The sequence below is a fragment of the Talpa occidentalis genome, unplaced genomic scaffold (assembly GCF_014898055.3).
Source record: "Talpa occidentalis isolate TD23 unplaced genomic scaffold, MPIMG_talOcc4v2.1 talOcc4.11, whole genome shotgun sequence".
Taxonomy (NCBI): Eukaryota; Metazoa; Chordata; class Mammalia; order Eulipotyphla; family Talpidae; genus Talpa; species Talpa occidentalis.
The window spans coordinates 81,485,745-81,505,094 of record NW_023601104.1 but is presented as its reverse complement, the minus strand read 5'-3'; the positions used below and the strand labels follow the sequence as shown (position 1 = coordinate 81,505,094).

General features: G+C 45.5%; 1 protein-coding gene across 2 annotated transcripts in view; it reads right to left on the bottom strand.

The window, feature by feature from the left end:
- KCNK10 (potassium two pore domain channel subfamily K member 10) overlaps nt 1-19,350 on the bottom strand; it is a 114,980-nt gene that overhangs the window by 21,968 nt on the left and 73,662 nt on the right. For both annotated transcript variants that reach the window (XM_054691810.1, XM_037503747.1), the window contains exon 4: nt 9,204-9,364. In XM_054691810.1, the coding sequence (XP_054547785.1) occupies nt 9,204-9,364 (161 nt within the window). The remainder of the gene's footprint in view (nt 1-9,203; nt 9,365-19,350) is intronic.

Below are 19,350 nucleotides of genomic sequence, written 5' to 3'. Positions count from 1 at the left end.
AATGAAAGGATTTCCAAGCAGGAGCGAGACCAGGTGGAACCGGGTGCCAGCAGTGTGCAGAGGCCCAGGTTGGCCCAGCATTGAGTTGCTCCCTCCCAGCAAGTCTGCTACAGAGCTGGAGTGAGGAAGCAGGATGGAAACAAGCAGAAGGACATGACCAGAAGTGAGGGTAGGAGGGTGACTGGTGCAAGAAGGGGCAGGCACGGAGAACAGTCGCTCCAAAGGGCCCGCAAGAGAACAGAGCAGCAGCTGTCAAAAGCAATCAGGATTTCAGGAGCAATCTGATAGTGATTTACCAAAAACTCTGTGGCCTAAAAGAGTAAAAAAAAAAAAAAAAAAAAAAACATGAAAAACAGAAGAAGAGATAACAAGTGTTGGTGAGGACCTGGGAAAACAGGAGCCTGTTTATGGCTGGTGGGAATCTAAACCAGCGCAGCCCCGTGGAAGACAGTAGTTTCTCAAACACAAACATAAAATCAGCATAGGAACCAGCAACTCCACTTCTGTGGGTAAGCAGGCACTTGACAAGTATTTTCACACCTGTGTGCACAGCAGCATTATTCCACCGCCAAAAGGTGAAGCCACCCAAGTGTCCAGGACAGATGACAGTGATGCTACCCACTCAACCCTAAATGTTCCATGGGACAGATGATTGACTAAATAAGGTGTGTTATATGCATACAGTGGAATATTACTCAGCCTGTAAAAAGAAGGAAGTTGTGATAGAAGCTACAACCTGCATGACTCCTTTAAGACATTACACTAAATGAAATAACCCGTCACAAAGGACAAACACCATATGCCTCTTATATGTTCCGAAAGTAGTCAGAGTTATAGAGAAAGTAGAATAGAGGTTACCAAGGGCTAGGAGGAGGGGAAAAATGAGAAGATACTGTTTCATGTGGCTGGAGTTACTGTTTCATGTGGATAGAGTTTCAGGGGAAGATGAAAATGTTCTGAGCTGGATGATAAAGATATGTGTGCAACAGTGGGAATGTACTTCGGCCACTGAAGTGTATATTTTAAAATGATCAGCTTTGTGGGCCTCCCTGGTGGCACAGGAGTTAAAGTCTCAGCTATCAAGCTATCGCCAGCCACTGCAGCATGAGTTCAATCCCCAGGCGGAGAGGTGACCCACATGGTGCAGCAGACCTCTCCTATCTCACCTGCTGCTCCCCCCTCAACAGTATATTTCAGTAGATCTGCCTGTTCTGTGCCCCACTCTGTCTCTGGTGAATCTTCTCACCCCCCACACCTCTGACCTCTACCCCAGTTCTTGTATGAAAAAATAAATAAAATTAAATATTTCAAGAAAAATACGGTCAGCTTTGTGCTAGGTGTGTTTGATCACAACAAACCATACAGGCATAAGGAAGCAGGATTCAGAAACAGGTTGTGGAAGTATCCAGCAAACTGCTGGAGTTACCTGACATGAAACCGTGACTGTCATCAGGTCTAAATGTCAATACCCTGGGAAAAGAGAGAGGCCAGGACCCCAAGTACACTGCTGATGGGAGAAGCCAGCGGGGCTCAACCCCTTTATATTCCTCTGAGTCTGGGCATTCCTTTTGAACATTCAAAAAACAAAATTTCTCAATCCTCACATAACAGAACTTTAGGTAAGCACTGATTATGGAAACACATAAAGAAAAAAGACACAATGAACTTGAGCATCACTCTCTACGACATTGGGAAAAGGTTGATACACTTAGGAGGAAGACCGGTTGTGGATTCTGTCACCAGCAATACTTGCTGCACAAAAGGATTCTCTGATCTTTTAAAACAATACATCAGGCCCCTGGGGACCCACCTCCTACAGGCCGTTAGCACTACCGCAACAAGAGACAAAATCTCAGCAGCAAACTTCCAAGACATGGCGCAGCGCCACTGGGTCAAGAACACCATGATGCATACATTCGGTCTCTCGGAAAACAAACAGCAGAGCACTTCCCCCAGAAATACAGTGTGTATTTCCTCTAACAGGAATGCACGTTGCCAGCACTGGACTGGATTCTGACATCTTCTTTCCACAAAGCTGCCAGAGCCGGCTCAGCAGCGTGATGGTCTTAAGCCTGTCATGCTGTCACCTCCCCAGGGAATGGCCTCTATGGGGTAATGGTTTCAGAGCCTTGGTGCACCTCCAAGTCTCACCAAGGATATAGTCTCAGCATTTTCCCTTCCCTAGAGGAAAATTCCTAAAGCTCTTCAGAATGTATCAATGACTATTGACATGCCACCCATTCTGGTCACTCAGAGTCATCCTCAGAGCCACCTGCTGTCAACTCACAGCTCATGGGCCCAGCTCTGTGATGGCCAGTCATAGCTCAGCAGGGGCACCTGGCAATTTTCAGGAATCCAACTTTTCAGAAGTTACACCAGAATGTATTATTGCCTGCCTGGCTCACAGAAGTAACAGGAAGCTCAATGTAAAAGAAAAGAAAAGAGATAGGGCTAATTTTACATTCATAAATGTAATTTTTTAAGTAGAATCTTACAAAAGGGCAAAGGATTGTGTTTCTATTGAATCAGTGTCTTCCAGAGGAACCAAAGCAGCCTATGGAGATAGGTGATGAAGAATGAACAAGAGAAGTCATCCACCTATTAAGCTCGTTTTATGATACAAATACAAATGTAAGTGGTACTAAAATTCTTGCATTAAATTCATAACCCAAAAGTACCTGGAAGTTTTGGAAGCAAAGTTACCATGGTGTGGATCTAAAGCATCACTGGACTAGCGGTGGCCTCCAAAGACAGAAATGTAAAATGTTTTCATGAATAAAACCCCTGGGATCCTAGGAAGTGATCACCTCTTCAATAGACAAGACCTCACAGTTCATGAATATCATTAAAAATGTTCCAGAAACTTCCCTCTGTTGGATGATGGTTTAAGAAGAGCTTCTTCCACAACTTTCCTGGAGTTTCAGACTGAGCTAGAGCCCCAGTGGGAATTAAAATCTTGGTGTTGATACCCTCAAATCCCCAGCTGTCAAAACCACTGAAGTGGATTACACCAGTTCAATGAATCCAGAGAAAATGACAACGTTTTTTGAGGACAAGACTACCTGCCTCAGCTCACCAAGAGGCTTGGCTTTGAGCTGTGTGTTCCCCTTGTTGTCAACACTGAATGTGTTGAGCAAAGTGGAGCCATGAGTTGGAAGAACAGATAGTGGAGGGTATGATCTGCCCTGCAATGAGTCAGCCCGCAGACAGTTACAAGCCCCTCTTGTATAAGCCCACCTACACATTAGTCACATAGCAGACATGAGCAAGGGCCATATAAATCTCAGATTAATCTCCAAGAGAAGGAAATATTGACAAGGGGCTGTTTGTTAACAAATCAGTACTAGGAAGATCAAGCAGGTACATAAAAAAGAATCAGAGGCTATAGCCTGACTCGAAGTATTGATAGATGACGCAAGGGTGAGAAATTAAAACCCTTGAGAGCAGATAAACATAGGATCGATATTACCTTTTTCTCAATTGGCCATCTTTATCTCTCCCCAGGTCATACTAAATCTTCTGACCATCAGATGCTATCCCAGTCTTACAAGAAAATAAAGGAAGGATGCGAGATGACTCTGTTCACGCATGCGCACTGGGGCAGGGAGACCTGCTTTGGTACCCTGCTCTGTTGCTATGGGCATGGTTTTCTGGACAGGTCATGACACCAGTCTAAGGACGTTAACCTCATAAAATTAAGAAGTCAATCACGGTCTCTTTGGGTGGGCTGGTAGACAGCTTCCTCCAGGCAACACCCTCAAGCCCACATCTGGGATACAGTTAACCCTCAGCCCAGACCAGTCACTTCTCTCCAGACTTCAAGACTAAGATGCCATAATACTCAGGCTGACCCCAACCAGATCCTATTGCGCAAATAATGTGATGCTCCCTACAAAGGTCCCCACATACGGAAGGTCACTGTGACTCCCACCCCCCAGTAACAGTCAGATCCCCAGAGGTTACTGGCGCTCAAAGGCTACCAAAAAGATCAAGAAAGACTCGGTAAAGCTACTTTTCCAATGTTTGTGTTAAACACTACCCAGACAGTATATTTTAAGCGGTTATGTCTTAGGCAGAGTTTGAGAGCTTTTCTCTTTATAAAGAAGAGTCGAAGATGCATTTTAAAGGTCACTGAAACTTCCCATAGTGATTGCAGATGGCAACAGGAAGCACCCAGGGGACACTGGCCAGTTGTCAAAGAGGAGCTGAGAGAGGAAGCCTTGTGCATTAGATTAGTCCCTACTGGGTCAGCTTCAGCAATGCTTTGCCTGCCAAAAAATTATAGCAGGATAATCCATCTTTATGCATATCATCAGAGTTAAGTCCCCAGGCAGCTTCCTTTATTAGTGAGAAACCATCTCATTCCCAGAGGATGAAATCTTTGAAGCCCTCTGTAAGGATGCATCTCGGGAGAAGGAATGGCACCGGCCTCCAAGAGCCGCAAGGACCTCAGCAGAGACACCAGAGCTTAAGTGGAACATTCAGCCACTGACCTTGGGGGCATCTGAGTCCCTACATCCGGCACAGCTGAGAGTTCAGAGTGGTTCTTCCCAACAGTACAAAAACAAACTTTTAGACTAGAAGAACAAGACAGAAATAACCAGAAGGTAGGGGGAAGGGGTAGGTAATCAGGTCCTATGTATTGATGGATGGAAACTGGAATTCTGGGGTCAAATATAAGGTGGTCGATACCGAAGCTGGTTCATGAGGCAGTACCTAAACCTACATGACTTACAAACCAATAAAGATAAAACCAATAAACCTAAGCCTACATGACTTACTGCAATAAAGATAGTGTCTTTTAACGGGGCTGCTTTTGCTCTCAAGAGAACACGAGTACTGTCTGGAGACCCTTGGACGGCCCTAACTGGGGGCACAGGTGAGCAGAGGCCAGGGATGCTGCTAAACAGGTCCCGTGACAGAGCTGCTAGCCCCAGCTGCCAACCGTGCCAAGGCTGAGCAGCCTGCATGAGTGGGAGGAGGGAAGGAGGAACCCTCAGCAGGGATAGAGTGGAGGCTGTTCTGTGGATGTCACGTATGCAGTTGGTCCCAAGTGCACATCCGGGTCTGCCATTGAAGCTAGAAGACATGTTTCAGCAAGTTCAGAAGAGACCTGGTTAACAACACTTTCAAGATATTTGTCTTCTGAGCATTTTAAAACAATTATGTCTCACCCCTTGCAAGCTCCTCAGGGGAAATAAGAAAGGAACTGTTCACATTACAGTAGGGTCTTCTCTCCGATGCAAATCAACTCACATATCCAGGTAACATTCACCCTCTGGAGTGAGTGCTGAGGCATGTTTAATATGGAATGCACTCATATGGAATGTTACAGCGGCACAGAAACAGACACACACACACACACACACACACACACAACTCGGGCCTTCTCGGCCTGTCCCTGGCCCTCCCCTGCCCACCCAGCCCGTTGGGCACGATGTGGACCAGCATGACCAGTACCCCCACGTGCACTGCCACCACTAACAGGACTGGACACTGCAGTTGAAACCACGAACCTGAAAACACCCACTTTCCAAAACAAACGCTTTTTATCATCTTGAAGTAAGGATTGTTTTAAGTTAACCCCTTCCCTGCTGGGGGCCCAGCCTCAAGACCCCCGGTGAGAAGCAGCAGCCTCCTCCTTACTCCTACCAGGCACATGGCAAAGGTAGCTGGGTGTTTTTGGCTTCCACTGCCAGCCCCTTGCTGCCATCCAAAGTGACTGATTAGTCCTCTAATTGAATGTCAGCAGCAGACTGAAGTGGTGATCACAAGCCTTATGCATCTGGCAGGCTCCAGCGTTCCCAAGCAATCATGGCACCCATAGGCCTCAGGTAATGTGTTGTGACTTATCAGCTACACCCAGGCTCCTGTGGCTCAGAGGGCGAGTAAATATCTCTGCTGTGTCCTCGGGGAAAAGGTCAACTGGTTCGAGTAGTAACATCAGAAAGCCAAGTGAAGAGAAGTAGCCACTTCCAACCTCAGGCCAAAGTCCAGCTCAGAGCAAGAATGTAGGATCCAGCCCAAAATTTGACCAGTTTCCCTACAGCATCCTATCAAGTGGCAGACCCAACAAAAGAGCCAGTGCTCAGCAGGCGGGAGCTGCCCACCTCCAAAATCTGCTTTGGAACCCCAGGTCAGTGCTGATCATCCCCAATAATCACCCATCCCTGCTAACAGCCCAGATTTCCCCCTGGAAACCCAGCAAAAAGTATTCTTACTTTGTTATGTCAAATACTGAAAAACCATCCCCACAAATTAGCATGACACGTTCAGAAGTCCAAAACTCAACATTGATTGCATGGCATGGATTAACACATCTGCCAGTAATACTCCCAGCCCACCTAGAGGAGGGGCGGGTGGGATTCCTGGTTCTAGTCCTGGTGCTGCTCCCTACTCACCATGTGGCTCGTGGCAAGTCCTTTATCAGACCATGGGCTCCACTTCTCAGGGGCAAATGAGTCTCGCTAGAGCAGTGCTCCCCAGAGAGTGATCCGCAGGTCAGCTGTATCTAACCTTCAGGGATGCGTGCCGCCCTGGTGTGAGGCCCACAGGTAGTCCCAGGAAATAGACACATGGTATATCACTAGTGCTTACCAACTGTGCCCTCCCCTCCCCTTCCTGCAGCTCAAACAATGCACCCCAGGGCCCCTATGCCCAGGGTGGAGCCATGTCAGGCCAATGGGCTGTGAATGGAGATGGAAGCTCTTCAGAGCCAGTGTGGAACTCCCAACTCAGATCCTGGGCTCACAGCAAAGCCAAGGGCTGGCAGAGTCTTAGGGTGCAGCAAATCCAGCAGGGCGAATTAAGTTAGCATTCCCTGATTGACTAAAGGGTCCCAAAGAAGGGAGGGAGAAATAGGAGAGCATGAATATACTCTTCATGGGATTGTCATCCCTGCCACAACTCCCCTCAATGTTCTGCAAGTGCAGGAATCGTGTGCTACCTACAGGATAATATGCTGTTACCTCTTCCCCGAGAGACTTTCGGACCTCAATGACCCTGCAAGGAACTGAGTGAGCCATCAGCATGAAGATGAAATGTGGGGCCTCCCTGGTGGCGCAAGGGGTTGAGATGCAGCACCATGAAGCTAGTCGCAGCCACTGCCACGTGAGTTCGATCCCTGGCCAGGGAGCTACCCACATGGCGCAGCAGACCTCTCCTGCCTCGCCTGCTGTTCTCCTCAGCAGTGCATTTCAGTCGATCTGCCTGTTCTGTTCCCCACTCTGTCTCTGGTGAATTCTCTCACCCCCCGCACCTCTGGCCCCACATCTCAGTTCTTATATGCATAAATAAATAAATCTTAAAGGAAAAAAAAGAAAATGAAATGTGAGGGTTATAAGGTTCTGTCCTAGAGTCCATAGAACAGTCCACTTGGGAGGGGGCAGCTTTAAGGAGAGGAAGAACAATATTCTGTACTTTAGTTCCAAAATTCATCAGGGGACACTGAGCCCCCAAATTTGGTGGCAGATTGTACTCAAAATGGTTGCAGTCCCTTCCCTCACTTAGAATACGCTAATATAGTCTAAAAAAATACACTATTTTTTTTCCTTTTTCTAAAGGGGGATTTCAATAGCTTTTAGAACAACCCACTCTTCCTACAAATAAGGAAATGAAGATCCAAAGATGCTACATAAAAAGAAAAATGCTAGATCAAATGCCAGTCATTTCTCCATTTGAATGCTGTTGTGAATCAGTCGGCCAGATTCATCTTGCTCTAACTCTGTGGACCACAAAGCTGTCGCTAGAAGAGCACCTCTGGGAAGTTCACGCCAGCCCTTGGCGACAGGGTTGCCAGGCTGTCTGGCTTGGGGACCTGAACATCTGAGAAGCAGAGAGGCTAAGGGTTTCCATGGCAACCACTGAGGAGCCCAGGTGCAGGCTCTAATGAGGCTGGCTCGCCAGGCAGCACTTCAGGAGCAAAGGTTGTGGGACATTCCAGAAAAAACCACAGGCCGCCAGGCTACTCAGATGAAATCTAAGTGGCTCACTAGCCTGTCAATGAGCACTTCTTCCGGGAGACAACGCAACTCTGAACTCTACACTTCTGATCCTGTGCCAAGCTCTGTTCCATCATTCTTCCATGTAATCATAATCAAAATCTGATAAAGTTTCAATCCCCTTTTGTAATGAGAAAACTGAGGCAGCTCCCCCAGCATCACTGAGTTTATGAAAAATGGCTCCAAGTTTGTTCCACTATCTTACGCTTGCCCAACATTGCCAGATTCTGAAAAAGGTCTCAAATTTTTGTTTTGAAATATTAAGTCATCATAAGAAACAATTCCTTGAAGAAGGTTTGAAAGACTTGAGAATAGGACAACAATGAGAAAGAGAACAGAAATGACCTTACACCTAAGCAAAGCAAAACAAGTATTGTTAAATCATATGAATGGGTGTGAGTTAAAGATCACTGAGAATGACAGTTCAGTCACATCTACTCCTCATGCCTGTCACAGATTCCAGAAATGCAATCTTTAGTAAATAAATTCCTTAAGTAAATATTTTTAGTAAATAAATTTACTAAATATTATTATTATTTACTAAATATTAGTAAATAAATTCCTTGAGATTTTGGTCCCATGTTTAAAGATAAGTTAAAAAAAAAAACCACTAGGGTAATAGCAATCATCAACACTTTAGTATAAAGTAGTACCTAATCGGTATACTACTACTGAGGGAGCACTCAGCAGTAGAAAGGAAAGAGAGGGAGGGGCCCTGAGAAGGCAGCAGCAAAACACAAAACAATGTCTGGGAAAGGCAGGTTTTTGAAAGAGGTCTTAGAAGTCAGGACTTTGCTGAAGACACGGTGCTTGGAAATAAAATGGAGTGAAGAAATTTACAAAAACAAAGTGGATGGATTGACAAGTCTCTACTTTAGTGCAAATACACTAAGGAACCCATCCTCTATCATTAAGAAGGAACTGAGTATGCCTCACATTTTCAGCAAAAATGTTGGCAAATCGATACTGAACCCTCTTGTGCTATCATTCCAGAAACACCAGTCTAAAGAAGCTACCCATATGGCATAGGGGGTAGTTTAGGCATAGTATCTGTTACTATGGGCAAAACAGAAAGTAAGATTATAACATTAAACTATTCCATTAAAAAATGACATGATAACACTCTGATAACCTCTCTGGCCCCTGTCAGGCTAAAGTCAACTGGCTCCCGGAAGACAGGGTTTAAATGGATGCAGTACTCACTCGAAAGACCTTCTCCACTCTTGCAATGCTTTTGCCAAAGATGGTTCCAAGTTGGTCTCCGATTCCAGCCAATAAGAAACCAAAGAGCGGAATTCCAAAGATGGCATATAAAATACAAAAGATTTTGCCTCCTTCAGTGCTTGGAGCAATATTCCCATACCCTGGTGAGAAATATTAAAAAGAGAGAGGGAGAGTGGTAAGGTGACAGAGAAATCAGAGCACTGAAGCACAGAAGGCACAGAATTCTGCAGGGCACCTGTATCCCCCATTCATGAACTTGTGGAAGCAGAAGTCCATTTCCACATTCTCTATAAAATTAGTAACATCGATGCATTGCTTCTCTTCCTTCTCCCATAAATAGAATCGTTCTAAGGAGATCCAGCTTTCCTGGGTCTTAATATATTTAGATTACAGTTATGGAAATTTTTGCTCACCCAGAATTATATTTTGGATGGAAAATGGTACCATCCACTGCAGAAACACCAAACATCACGGACATGTTTGATTCGGGGAAACTGAGCATCTGAGAAAAGTTGACCACTGTCTTAGATTTGAGAAGGCAAATTAGACTCCTTTACAGCCTAATCCCCTGGGCACGCTCCCCCCACAGACGGTAGCTGTCGTCAACTTTTGCCTGTGTGGGGTAACAGAGACGTGTGATGAGAAATTCACGAAAGACCCACGGATCACGGAGCTCTCCCTGGAAAGCCCGAAGAATGAAGAATGAGAGGAAGACGGTGGCTCTTCCCTGCGTGGAGAGTTTTGTGAGCAGTGCCTGTCTCTCCTCTCCTCGAAGCGCCTTATCCTCTCCGAATCCTCCCTCTCTTCTCACTCACTTCTTGCACCTTAGAGCTTCCAGGTGTGAAATAACGGATGTTTGCGTATAAAGGAATCCTTTTTTTATATATATCATCTTAGTATCTTTTTTTTTAAATAAATTTTATTTTTATATTCCCCATACAATTGCAACCCCCTTATTTTGACCCCAAGCCCTCCCCTCCCCGCCCCCTACCCCCCAAACAGTGTCTCTGGTTCATAGTTGTTTGTTGATTTTGATTTTCACTTTCTTATAGTTATTCATTTTCCTGGTCCCTTATTTAGGTTTTCTAGATTCCTGCTATGAGGGAGACCATCCGGTATTTTTCTTTTTCTTTCTGGCTTATTTCGCTGAGCATGATCCCTTCCAGCGCCATCCATGTTGCTGCAAATTGCATGTGTTTATCTTTTTTGAATGCTGAGTAATATTCCATGGTATATAGGTACCACATCTTCTTGATCCAGTCATCTATTTTTGGGCATTTGGGTTGTTTCCAAAGCTTAGCTATTGTAAATAGTGCTGCTATAAACATAGGGGTGCAGGTGCTCTTTGGAATTGATGTTTCTGTGTCCTTTGGGTAAATACCTAGGAGTGGAATTGCTGGATCATATGGAAGCTCTATGTTTAGTAGGTCCAGAAATCTCCACACAGCTCTCCATAGTGGTTGGACCAGTTTGCACTCCCACCAACAGTGCAGGAGAGTTCTAAAGGAATCCTTTTAAAGCCAGGTCTACTAACATATCTTTCAAATGCAGCCTTGAAAACACCAACATCTACTTTCTTAGGAATTCTGCAATGACTTAAGTCACGTTTGTATTGGGAGTATAGGACTTAGTCTATATGGATAAGACTGAAGAATGTAATGCTGGAAGAAAAGACTTCAGCATTAGCACAATTTAGACAGATGAGAGTCCAAACTACTTGATATTCATTTGCATGCCAGTTGCCTAACTCTCTCCGACATTAGGACCACTCCTGTAGGGCCTGTTTCTGAATCCATGCAGTGTGGGGCTTATTGAGTTCATGGCCATTGGCATGTTGGGATGCAACCCAGGGAAGAGCAATGTTGCCCATCATCCCCCCTCTTCTGGAGCTGCAGAGCTCACTGTGGCTTCCTGCCTTTGGATGATGAGTCACCTGGCTATTTTCCTTTTCAATTTTCTCATCAGAATCATTCAAACCTGTTATCTCAAAATATCTAAATTACAGTTTCCATTTCTTAAATGAGCATTCAGGCAAGTCTTCCTAACCATTCTTCTTTACTAACCACCAATTTGATTTAATTGTGCAAAAAAAGGCTTTCAAAATTTTTTTCAGGTGCCTTCGGAACTTGCACACATTCATTTTTCTAAGCATTCCTCTTCAGAACCATCCAAATTGCATTAACACAGTCCTGTTGAAAAGGGGGGAATGTGCCCAAACAGCTTCACTCCATGTGGGTTTGGAACATTCTAGTGAGTCCAAAAAGTGTTGTGGAAGCATTTGTGATTCAGGCTTGGCTGTCTCGTGGCTCCTCCTGACTATCAGGGTGGACAGGTTTGCTCTTAGTCCAACATGTCAGACGGCATGTCAGTGTCCTGCAGACACAGGCGAACCAGTGGGTTCTGAGCAGGCATCTCAATAGCTCTGTGTAAGGGCAGGACAGGACATGGGACAGGTTTTCTAATGCAGCAGACCGGGTAAAGGAGGAGAGTCCTGGAGCCCTCAGTGGCTTTTGCAAGCTTTTATTGGGATTTACCAGGTACACGGCAGGCAGGGGTGCTGGGGGGCCGGGAGGCTGGCAGGCCTCCCAGCCCCCAGCAAGTCCTCACTCTATCTGGGCTCTCTGGCGTTCTCTGGTGGCCTTGTTCTCATGGTTCTTCTGCTTCTGCTTCTCTGCTTCTACTGGCATCCCCATGACGCCGCCCTTAAAAGCCCAGTCTTAGCCCAAGTGAATCCCATCTACATATGCCCACACCCGACTCCAGGTGCCCGCCATCAGGCATGCATTCCGGACCACAGGGTTCTGTCATCTATCCTAATGGCATGAGGGCAGAAAAGCCTGATACTTTTTACCTTACCCTACATGCTGACAAGAGCTGCTTTCAGAGAGGGTGTGCCCCACCTCCTGGGCACAGAGCTCAGGAACATTCCAGGGCCACCCAAGGAGCACGAGACAGGAGTGAGAAGACAGAGGCTCCAGGCCCACCTCCCTCTCTACCTGGGTGTCCACAGACTCACCTACCCTCTCTAAAGCCTCGTGCTGGAGGTGCTCATGGAAAAATCACTACATTGTAAAGTAAAATACAAGTCAAAGTATGATTATTATTATCGCCATCACCATGATTGCTATGACAGTGATTATCATAATTGGTTCCTAACTCGTTCAGTAACTCACAGACTAGAACACTAAAATAAAATTAAAGCAAAGTTCTTGGGTATGGACATTAGTGGAGTAATAGTCTTGAAATACAGTCTTGAAATAGATTTAAGGTCCTCACTTCATATCAGACATAAAGTCACCCCACTCTTCAGTAGCAATATTTCATGCATGAAGGGGTGTGTGTGGGGGGGTGTCCCCTGCCTCTGATGAACTGTGTGGGGAAACTGTTCCAGTCTGACCCTCAATCCTGTCACTGGGAAAATTCCAGAACATACATTTGGAGTTCTGCTCTCAGACAAAAGGAGGGCCAGTCCTGGATCTTTGGCTCCAATTGTACCAGGCCTGTGAGGCTGTCCTGCCCATCCTTCCAGAATGCTCAGGAGATCGCTGAAGCCAGCTGTGACCATCACATGCAGGCTCCGGAACTAGAGGACACGGGGGTTCCTGTTCTGAATCTCCCACTTACTAACTCAGATCTTATGTGATTTACCTAGCTCTCCTGCCTCACTATCCTCATCTGAAAGATGGGGCTACAACTAGTGCCTACCTTAGCGCTGTTAAGGATGAAGTGAGTTACAGCTGTGAAGCATGAAGCATGAGTCAGCTGTGATCGTTAAGCAAATGGGCATCGTGATGTGAAGCCAGCATCTAGTAAGCGCCAGTGATTATCACCTTGCTCAGGTGTCCTGTGGGGAAGAACTGGGTCCGAGTAATGTGTCTCTAGGAAAAGGAAGCCCTAGGAGGAACCAGAGGGTTGGCTCCTATTTCCCCAGGAACTCTGCTGTTCTCCCACAGCACCAGGACAAGGCGCAGAATGCCAGTAACTCAGGGTGGGCTCACTCAATGCCTTAGGCGGGTTCATGGCTGGGTCTGGGGTGCAGCTAGGGACAGTCAAGGCTGGGAAGTGAGAGGGGGTGGCAGCGGCTAGAGATGCAGTTGATCAGGTAGAACTAGCCCAGAACATTAGAGCAGGATTTAAGTAAAGTAAAAGAAGTCCAAGGAGCGTCTCCACCAACTGGCTCTGGAAATGTCTGCCAGATGACCAGCCCAACTCTGACCAAATCAGCCCATCGTCAAGCCCTTGTTCAATGCCATGCTGGCCCATTTTCAATGTCACACTGGTGGCCTCGAAACTGAAACTGCGCCAGCGTGTCCGGCCTGGCCTATTCTGAGGTTGGGCTTCTAAACCGGACACGAGGCACTGGTGCAAGCGGAAGCCTGACCTGTGCCCAAAGGAGCTCCACGCAGATTGGTCCATTTTAAATCCATTTTCAGTCCCACGCTGGCTTCATGGGCTCCTCTAAAGTGGGTCTGGCCAATGAATGGCCCAGCAGGGACAAGGCACACGGCCCAAGGCAGAGCCGGGTCTGTTCACCACAGGCTAGAAAACAGCCTCAAGCCCTTGATGGAGAGAAACACCCCTGGATGGTGTTTACAGAGGGCTGGTGCCTGTTATGTGCACACACACAACACGTCCATTTGCTATTTACATCAAAGTCAGATCTCTGCCAAACTGTGTGCTGTTCAGTTCTGGTATTTGGTGAAGACGTGCATTCTAGAACCAGAGCATCTGTGCATGCAGGACTGGCTTTGGGGGTGTGCAAGCTGTGCAGGCACAGAGGGCCCCGAGCTCAGAAGGGCCCGCACTTGGGTCCTTGCTCTGCTGCTGCCATTTGATGCTCTTACCTCTTCTCAAAAATCATTATGGGCCTGCTATTTTGAGTGGATTTGACACATCGCTAGCTTATTTTGATTAAAGGACCAAATATCCCAGATAAAATCTAAATTGTATGTCTAATTAAAAAAAAAACAGCAACAGCAATTTCACACAGTGTTGTAATACAGCACCTAGAGCAAGTTGTTTGTTTTTTTTATTACTTATATATTTTCACATTGTTGTTCATTTTTGTAAAAGTTTGATTTCTCATCTCAGGTGTAATCCCCACAAAATTACCACCACCAAGACACCCATAAACCGTCACTAAATCCCTTGTGCTCTTCCCTCCCCTGTTTTGTGCCCTCTCTCTCCCTGCAGAACATCCCTGATTTATAGTTTGCCTTCTAGTTTTGTCTTTTCTTTCCCTGATCCCTTGTATGGTTCCCCTGTGTTCCTCCTATAAGTGAAACCAGCTGCTATTTTTCCTTTTCCTTCTAACTCATTTCACTGAGCATAATCCCTTCTAGCTCCATCCATGTTGCTGCAGGTGGCATGGGTTTATATTTCTGATTGCTGAGTAATATTCCATGCTGTTAGTCATTTTCAACAGAGACCACATTTTCATAGCCCTGGGCTCTGTACATTCTGCAGCTGGTCCTAGTGAGCAAAACTAGGCACTCGGGCTCACTAACCTACATGTCTTCTCATTCGGAAAATGAGGCTAATAACAACACCTATCTCATGAGGTTCATGTGAGACTGAGCAGATAATGTGGAGTACAGTGCCTGTAGCACAGCGATTCCCATCACCTGCTGAACTCTGCAAGGGATGTCTTGGAGAGTCATTCCTCCACCTTAGAAAAGCGGGGTGCTTGGGACCCGCCTGCAGAGTCCACAATCAAGAGCAGTGGTTGTTTCCTTCGAAAGAGGCCCCAAGGGGTTATTATGTCAAAGGCCAGGTGGCTTTGAAAGGACTACAGGCAAATCAAAGGGCTGAGCCTTTTAAAGGAATTAACCTGAATTAGTTGCTGAGAAAGAGAGCAGGGGGCTGGGACTCGGGACAATCTGTCTTCTGGCGCGGCTCTTATTTGCAGGAGAGCCTGACTATTTCCCTTTTGCTAGACACTGGGGAATTGTTCGGTACACCTGAGCACAAGGAACACTTTTTTAAAAAGAAGGGCCATGATATCTTCAGATAAAAAGGACCTCTGATAGGGCCTCCCCTTGTGGCACAGCAGTTGACCGCTGGGCTGCGAGGCTGCCCGCAGCCTCTGAAGTGCCTGTTCGATCCCCAGCAGCCCGTGAGGGTTCCACCAAAAAAAAAAAAAAAAAAACCTCTGATAGTGAGCGCAGCGCTGTGAAGCTGCCCGCAGCCTCTGCAGTGCAGGTTCGATCCCGGCCGGCTGGCGAGGGTCCCACATGGAGCAGCAGACCTCTCCTGCCTCGTCCGCTGCTCCCCTCAGCAGTGCATTTCGTCAGTCTGCCTGTTCTGTTCCCTGCTCTGCCTCTGGTGAATCCTCTCACCCTCCCAAGATTCTGACCTGTACCCCAGCTCTTGTATAAATAAATAAATAAATCTTTTAAAAAAAAGTTTCTTATTCCTAAGATCCCTCTGACACGTTCCCAATGACGAATACGCGTTTCTTGTGTCTGAAAGTACACTAGTTCGTGAGGTTCAGGAGATCTTTCTGGAAAGCAACTTGGCAAGCCTTTGACAGGTCCATGCCCTCCAGCACAGCAGCCCCTCGCGGGTCTTCCCATGGACACAAGCAGAGATGAAGACACTCCTCACACGCTGTCACACTCTCCTGACAGAGCAGAAGCCTCCAACATCTAAGGATGGCTGGAGAGCACATATGGGGAACCCAACAACGGTGATATCTTTCAAAGAACCTTAGTCCTGTGGGGAAAACGCTTCTCATATTGTGTCACCCATCACATAAACTCAAGTGAGCAGGCTAACGTTTGTGTGTTTCAAAAACAACAAAAAGAGAGCCCCTCAGCTCCAGCTGCGCCACTGGTTCCTTCGTGGTAGAAAATTTCTCAGGACAAATGCAAAGACTTCATAGGTTCTGAATGTTCTTCTAAGCCTTGGTGCCACACACAATGAGTGACGTGACCATGAAATAACTGGGGGGAAAAACATGCTTTTCTCCCCTCATTATTCTTGCTAACATGCACTGAAGTTTTCTTTAGAATTCTCTGACCATGTCTTAATAAAGACTCCACTCTGGAGTTAAAATTCAGCCAGACAATGTTCTACTTACAATACTATCTTCTTTCACTTAAGAGAAAATGGCATTTTTCCAGTGACTGAAATGAGGATCCAATTTCTAGCATCACCACTGAGCCATGATTCTAAGGTGGACTCATGCTTTGGGTTAGTTTTTGTTTTTGTTTGTATGCTTGTTTGTAGTACTGTTCTGTTCTGCCTGTACCTTCCTTTCAATTGGGGGGGGGCGGGGAATGTCTCCAGCCTGTGCCTAGGTATGACACAGTGCCCACCCCGCTGCCAGAGGCCACAGCATCCCAGGTGGCCATTGGCACAATAATCCAGAGATCCAGCCAATCAAATGCTCTGCCTAAGATATTAAATCAAGAACAAGTGCCCCAAAGAAGCTGCAGTGGCCAGCAGGGTCAGGTATTGGTCTTGAAGTTCAGAAGACACTCACTGGCCTCTATGATGTTTGAACAATACATGTGTAGTAGTTAGGATTTTTTCAGTTTTAGGTGATTGAAAACCCAATGCAGACTGACTTAAGAGAAAAGGAAATGCATTGACCCTGGTAAACTGAAGAAGACATAACATTTATTTCTTAACACTTCATGGGCACCTTCATCAAAAGCTCATAGGATGTGCACAGGGCCCCATTGGTCACTCCCCTTTGTGACTGCTTCCTCAGGGTCGCTGAAGTCTGGGCAGGGCAAACCACCAAGGGGTAAAAATGACTGGCAGGGTCCTGGGCCTATCTCTTTCCAGATTTCACTCCACTAGGAAAGAGAAGTCACTTCCTCCAAAGCTCAGCCCAGGAATTGAGGTTTTTACTGTACTGATGCAGATGTCGTGTTCATCTCTGAACTAATGATGGCAGCCATACAACTGCCAAGTGACTGGATTTCTTCATCTAGACAAAGTGAGATTCCCCCAAGGTGTGGGACCAAGCATGAGAAGTAGTAAATGGGAAAACAGTTATCAGGACAAGGTGAAAAGTATGTGGCTGCCAGGCAGCAGAAATCAAGGACTAAGAGTCATCTGTACAAACTCATAAATTCCAGTGTAAGTAAATAAAAAGAGCAAGAAATGGTACATATTAAATGTCCCTCATCGTGCAGATGGAATCTCAGGTTATGTGGGCCCATGAACATGGCTGTTCAATAAATAAAGTCCCTGGCATCTAACAATTTGAAAAACTAAATACTATCCATATACATTCCGATGTAATCAGTGCTTTTCAAAACATCATACAGAGCGCTGATTTAATCATTTCATAAAACAAGAAAGTTAGGATTTTTCTGTCTGTTTTAATGCTCACAAATGTTTCATGGATGCAATACTGGATACTAGGGTAATTTTCCAATATGCACCTGTTAAAAAGGCCCAGAATATCTCAATTTTAATGATTTTGCCATAAATCCTCCTAAAATGCATGACACATATCCCCATTTAACAACCAGACTGTTGAACATAATATAACCTGAGACTGGTCTTCTTTGATCAACTTAGAGGGCTGGCCTTAGATGCTGTTGGGGTTTATAGCACCTTTTGCCTTTATACCAAAAGGTGGCAGGTCACCCTGCTTCCTTTACTGGGTTCTGTGTGACTGTGGACTAATATAACCCAATCTGGTATGGAGTGTCTGAAATGGCCCCTAGGCCCCAAACCTATTAATGTAATGCACACCTTCATTATTTATAACAGTTGTTCTTATGTATATTTGCAGATTTGTAAGTGTGGCCCTCTAGTGTGTCATATAATTAGATGAAGAGGCTTTCTAAAAACAAATGACAAATCTCTTTCATTGCAAGTTTTCTTACTGCACATCACTTTCTTAGTTGCACCAATGTATAAACAATACAAGTCCTAAAACAAAAACAAAACCTATGCCTCTAAAATAACCCTTAGGCTCTGAAACAATAGCAAGTCAAAGATGTGCACCCCCCCCCTCCTCAAGGAAGGCATAATCATACTCTTCCAACACCCAGGTAAGGTATGGGTATGAAGGATAAGGGAGAGGAAAGAACCTTCCAGAAGGCATAGCTGAGGCACAGAGCTCAATAATGAGAGAGTTCCACTTGGAGTACAAGCAGGTGTTAATGAAGGAATCCTCCCACTGTGAGGAACCCTCTCACTGCCTCTCTGTCATTGTTATGGATTGGTGACTGCTGTGTGTCTCCAATCTTCTGATTATGAATTTTTATTATAGTATTACTTCACTATTGTAGGGGGGATTAGAAAACCATCAAATTAATTTTAAGCAGAGCTGGGAGAGAGATATAAATGCTAGAACCCACCATAGGAGTAAGAATTACCAAAAGAAGCTGAAATTGGACAGGAAGCCAAATGAGGAAAAAAATGAAGAGAAGCTGCACAGAGAATGATGGACAGGTCTACCAGTGGCCACTGACAGCAAAAACCAATCAGGTGAGGTGAACTTCAAAACAAATACTTTTATTTGCACTAAGCATACAGCTCAGGGTGAAAAAAGAGAGCAGCAGAATCTCCCTGGGACTTGACTTGGTTCAGAAAAACAGAAAAGGCAGGACTAGACAAGAATGACAGCAATGGGCCAGATTTGTAGGAAGTGTTCTGTCTCTTCGGCAGCAGGAAAGAGGAGTGTCTTGTGACGTGCCCCCTAAGAAGGTGCCCTGCCTCACCCTGCCCTTCTCTCCCCAATTCCATGGAAGCATTTAAGAGAGAGCCGATGCAGGAATATCCAGCTTTCTTGGGATCAAGTAAAACAGAAGCAAGCTCGGCATAAATACAAAGCTTCCACTTAAAAAAAAAAAATGAAAAGAGCAGCAAAACTTACCAATGAAAGAAAGACACTCAGCAGAAAAATGTCATCCTGATCAGACAAAAATTGTAACCAACTATGAAGTAATCACCTCTCAGAATCTCCTTGGAGAAACCACAAAGCAGAAATTAGGAAAGAAATGGTGAGATGATACATGAGGCTGAAATGTGAGCTCATGAGATCCAGGAAAACAATGGAAGAGGGAAAATATCCCAATGATCACAAAAATGAAAATTAAATGGCAAGGAGCACATAAAAGAATATTTACTAAAAACCATACACAAAAAAAATGAATAA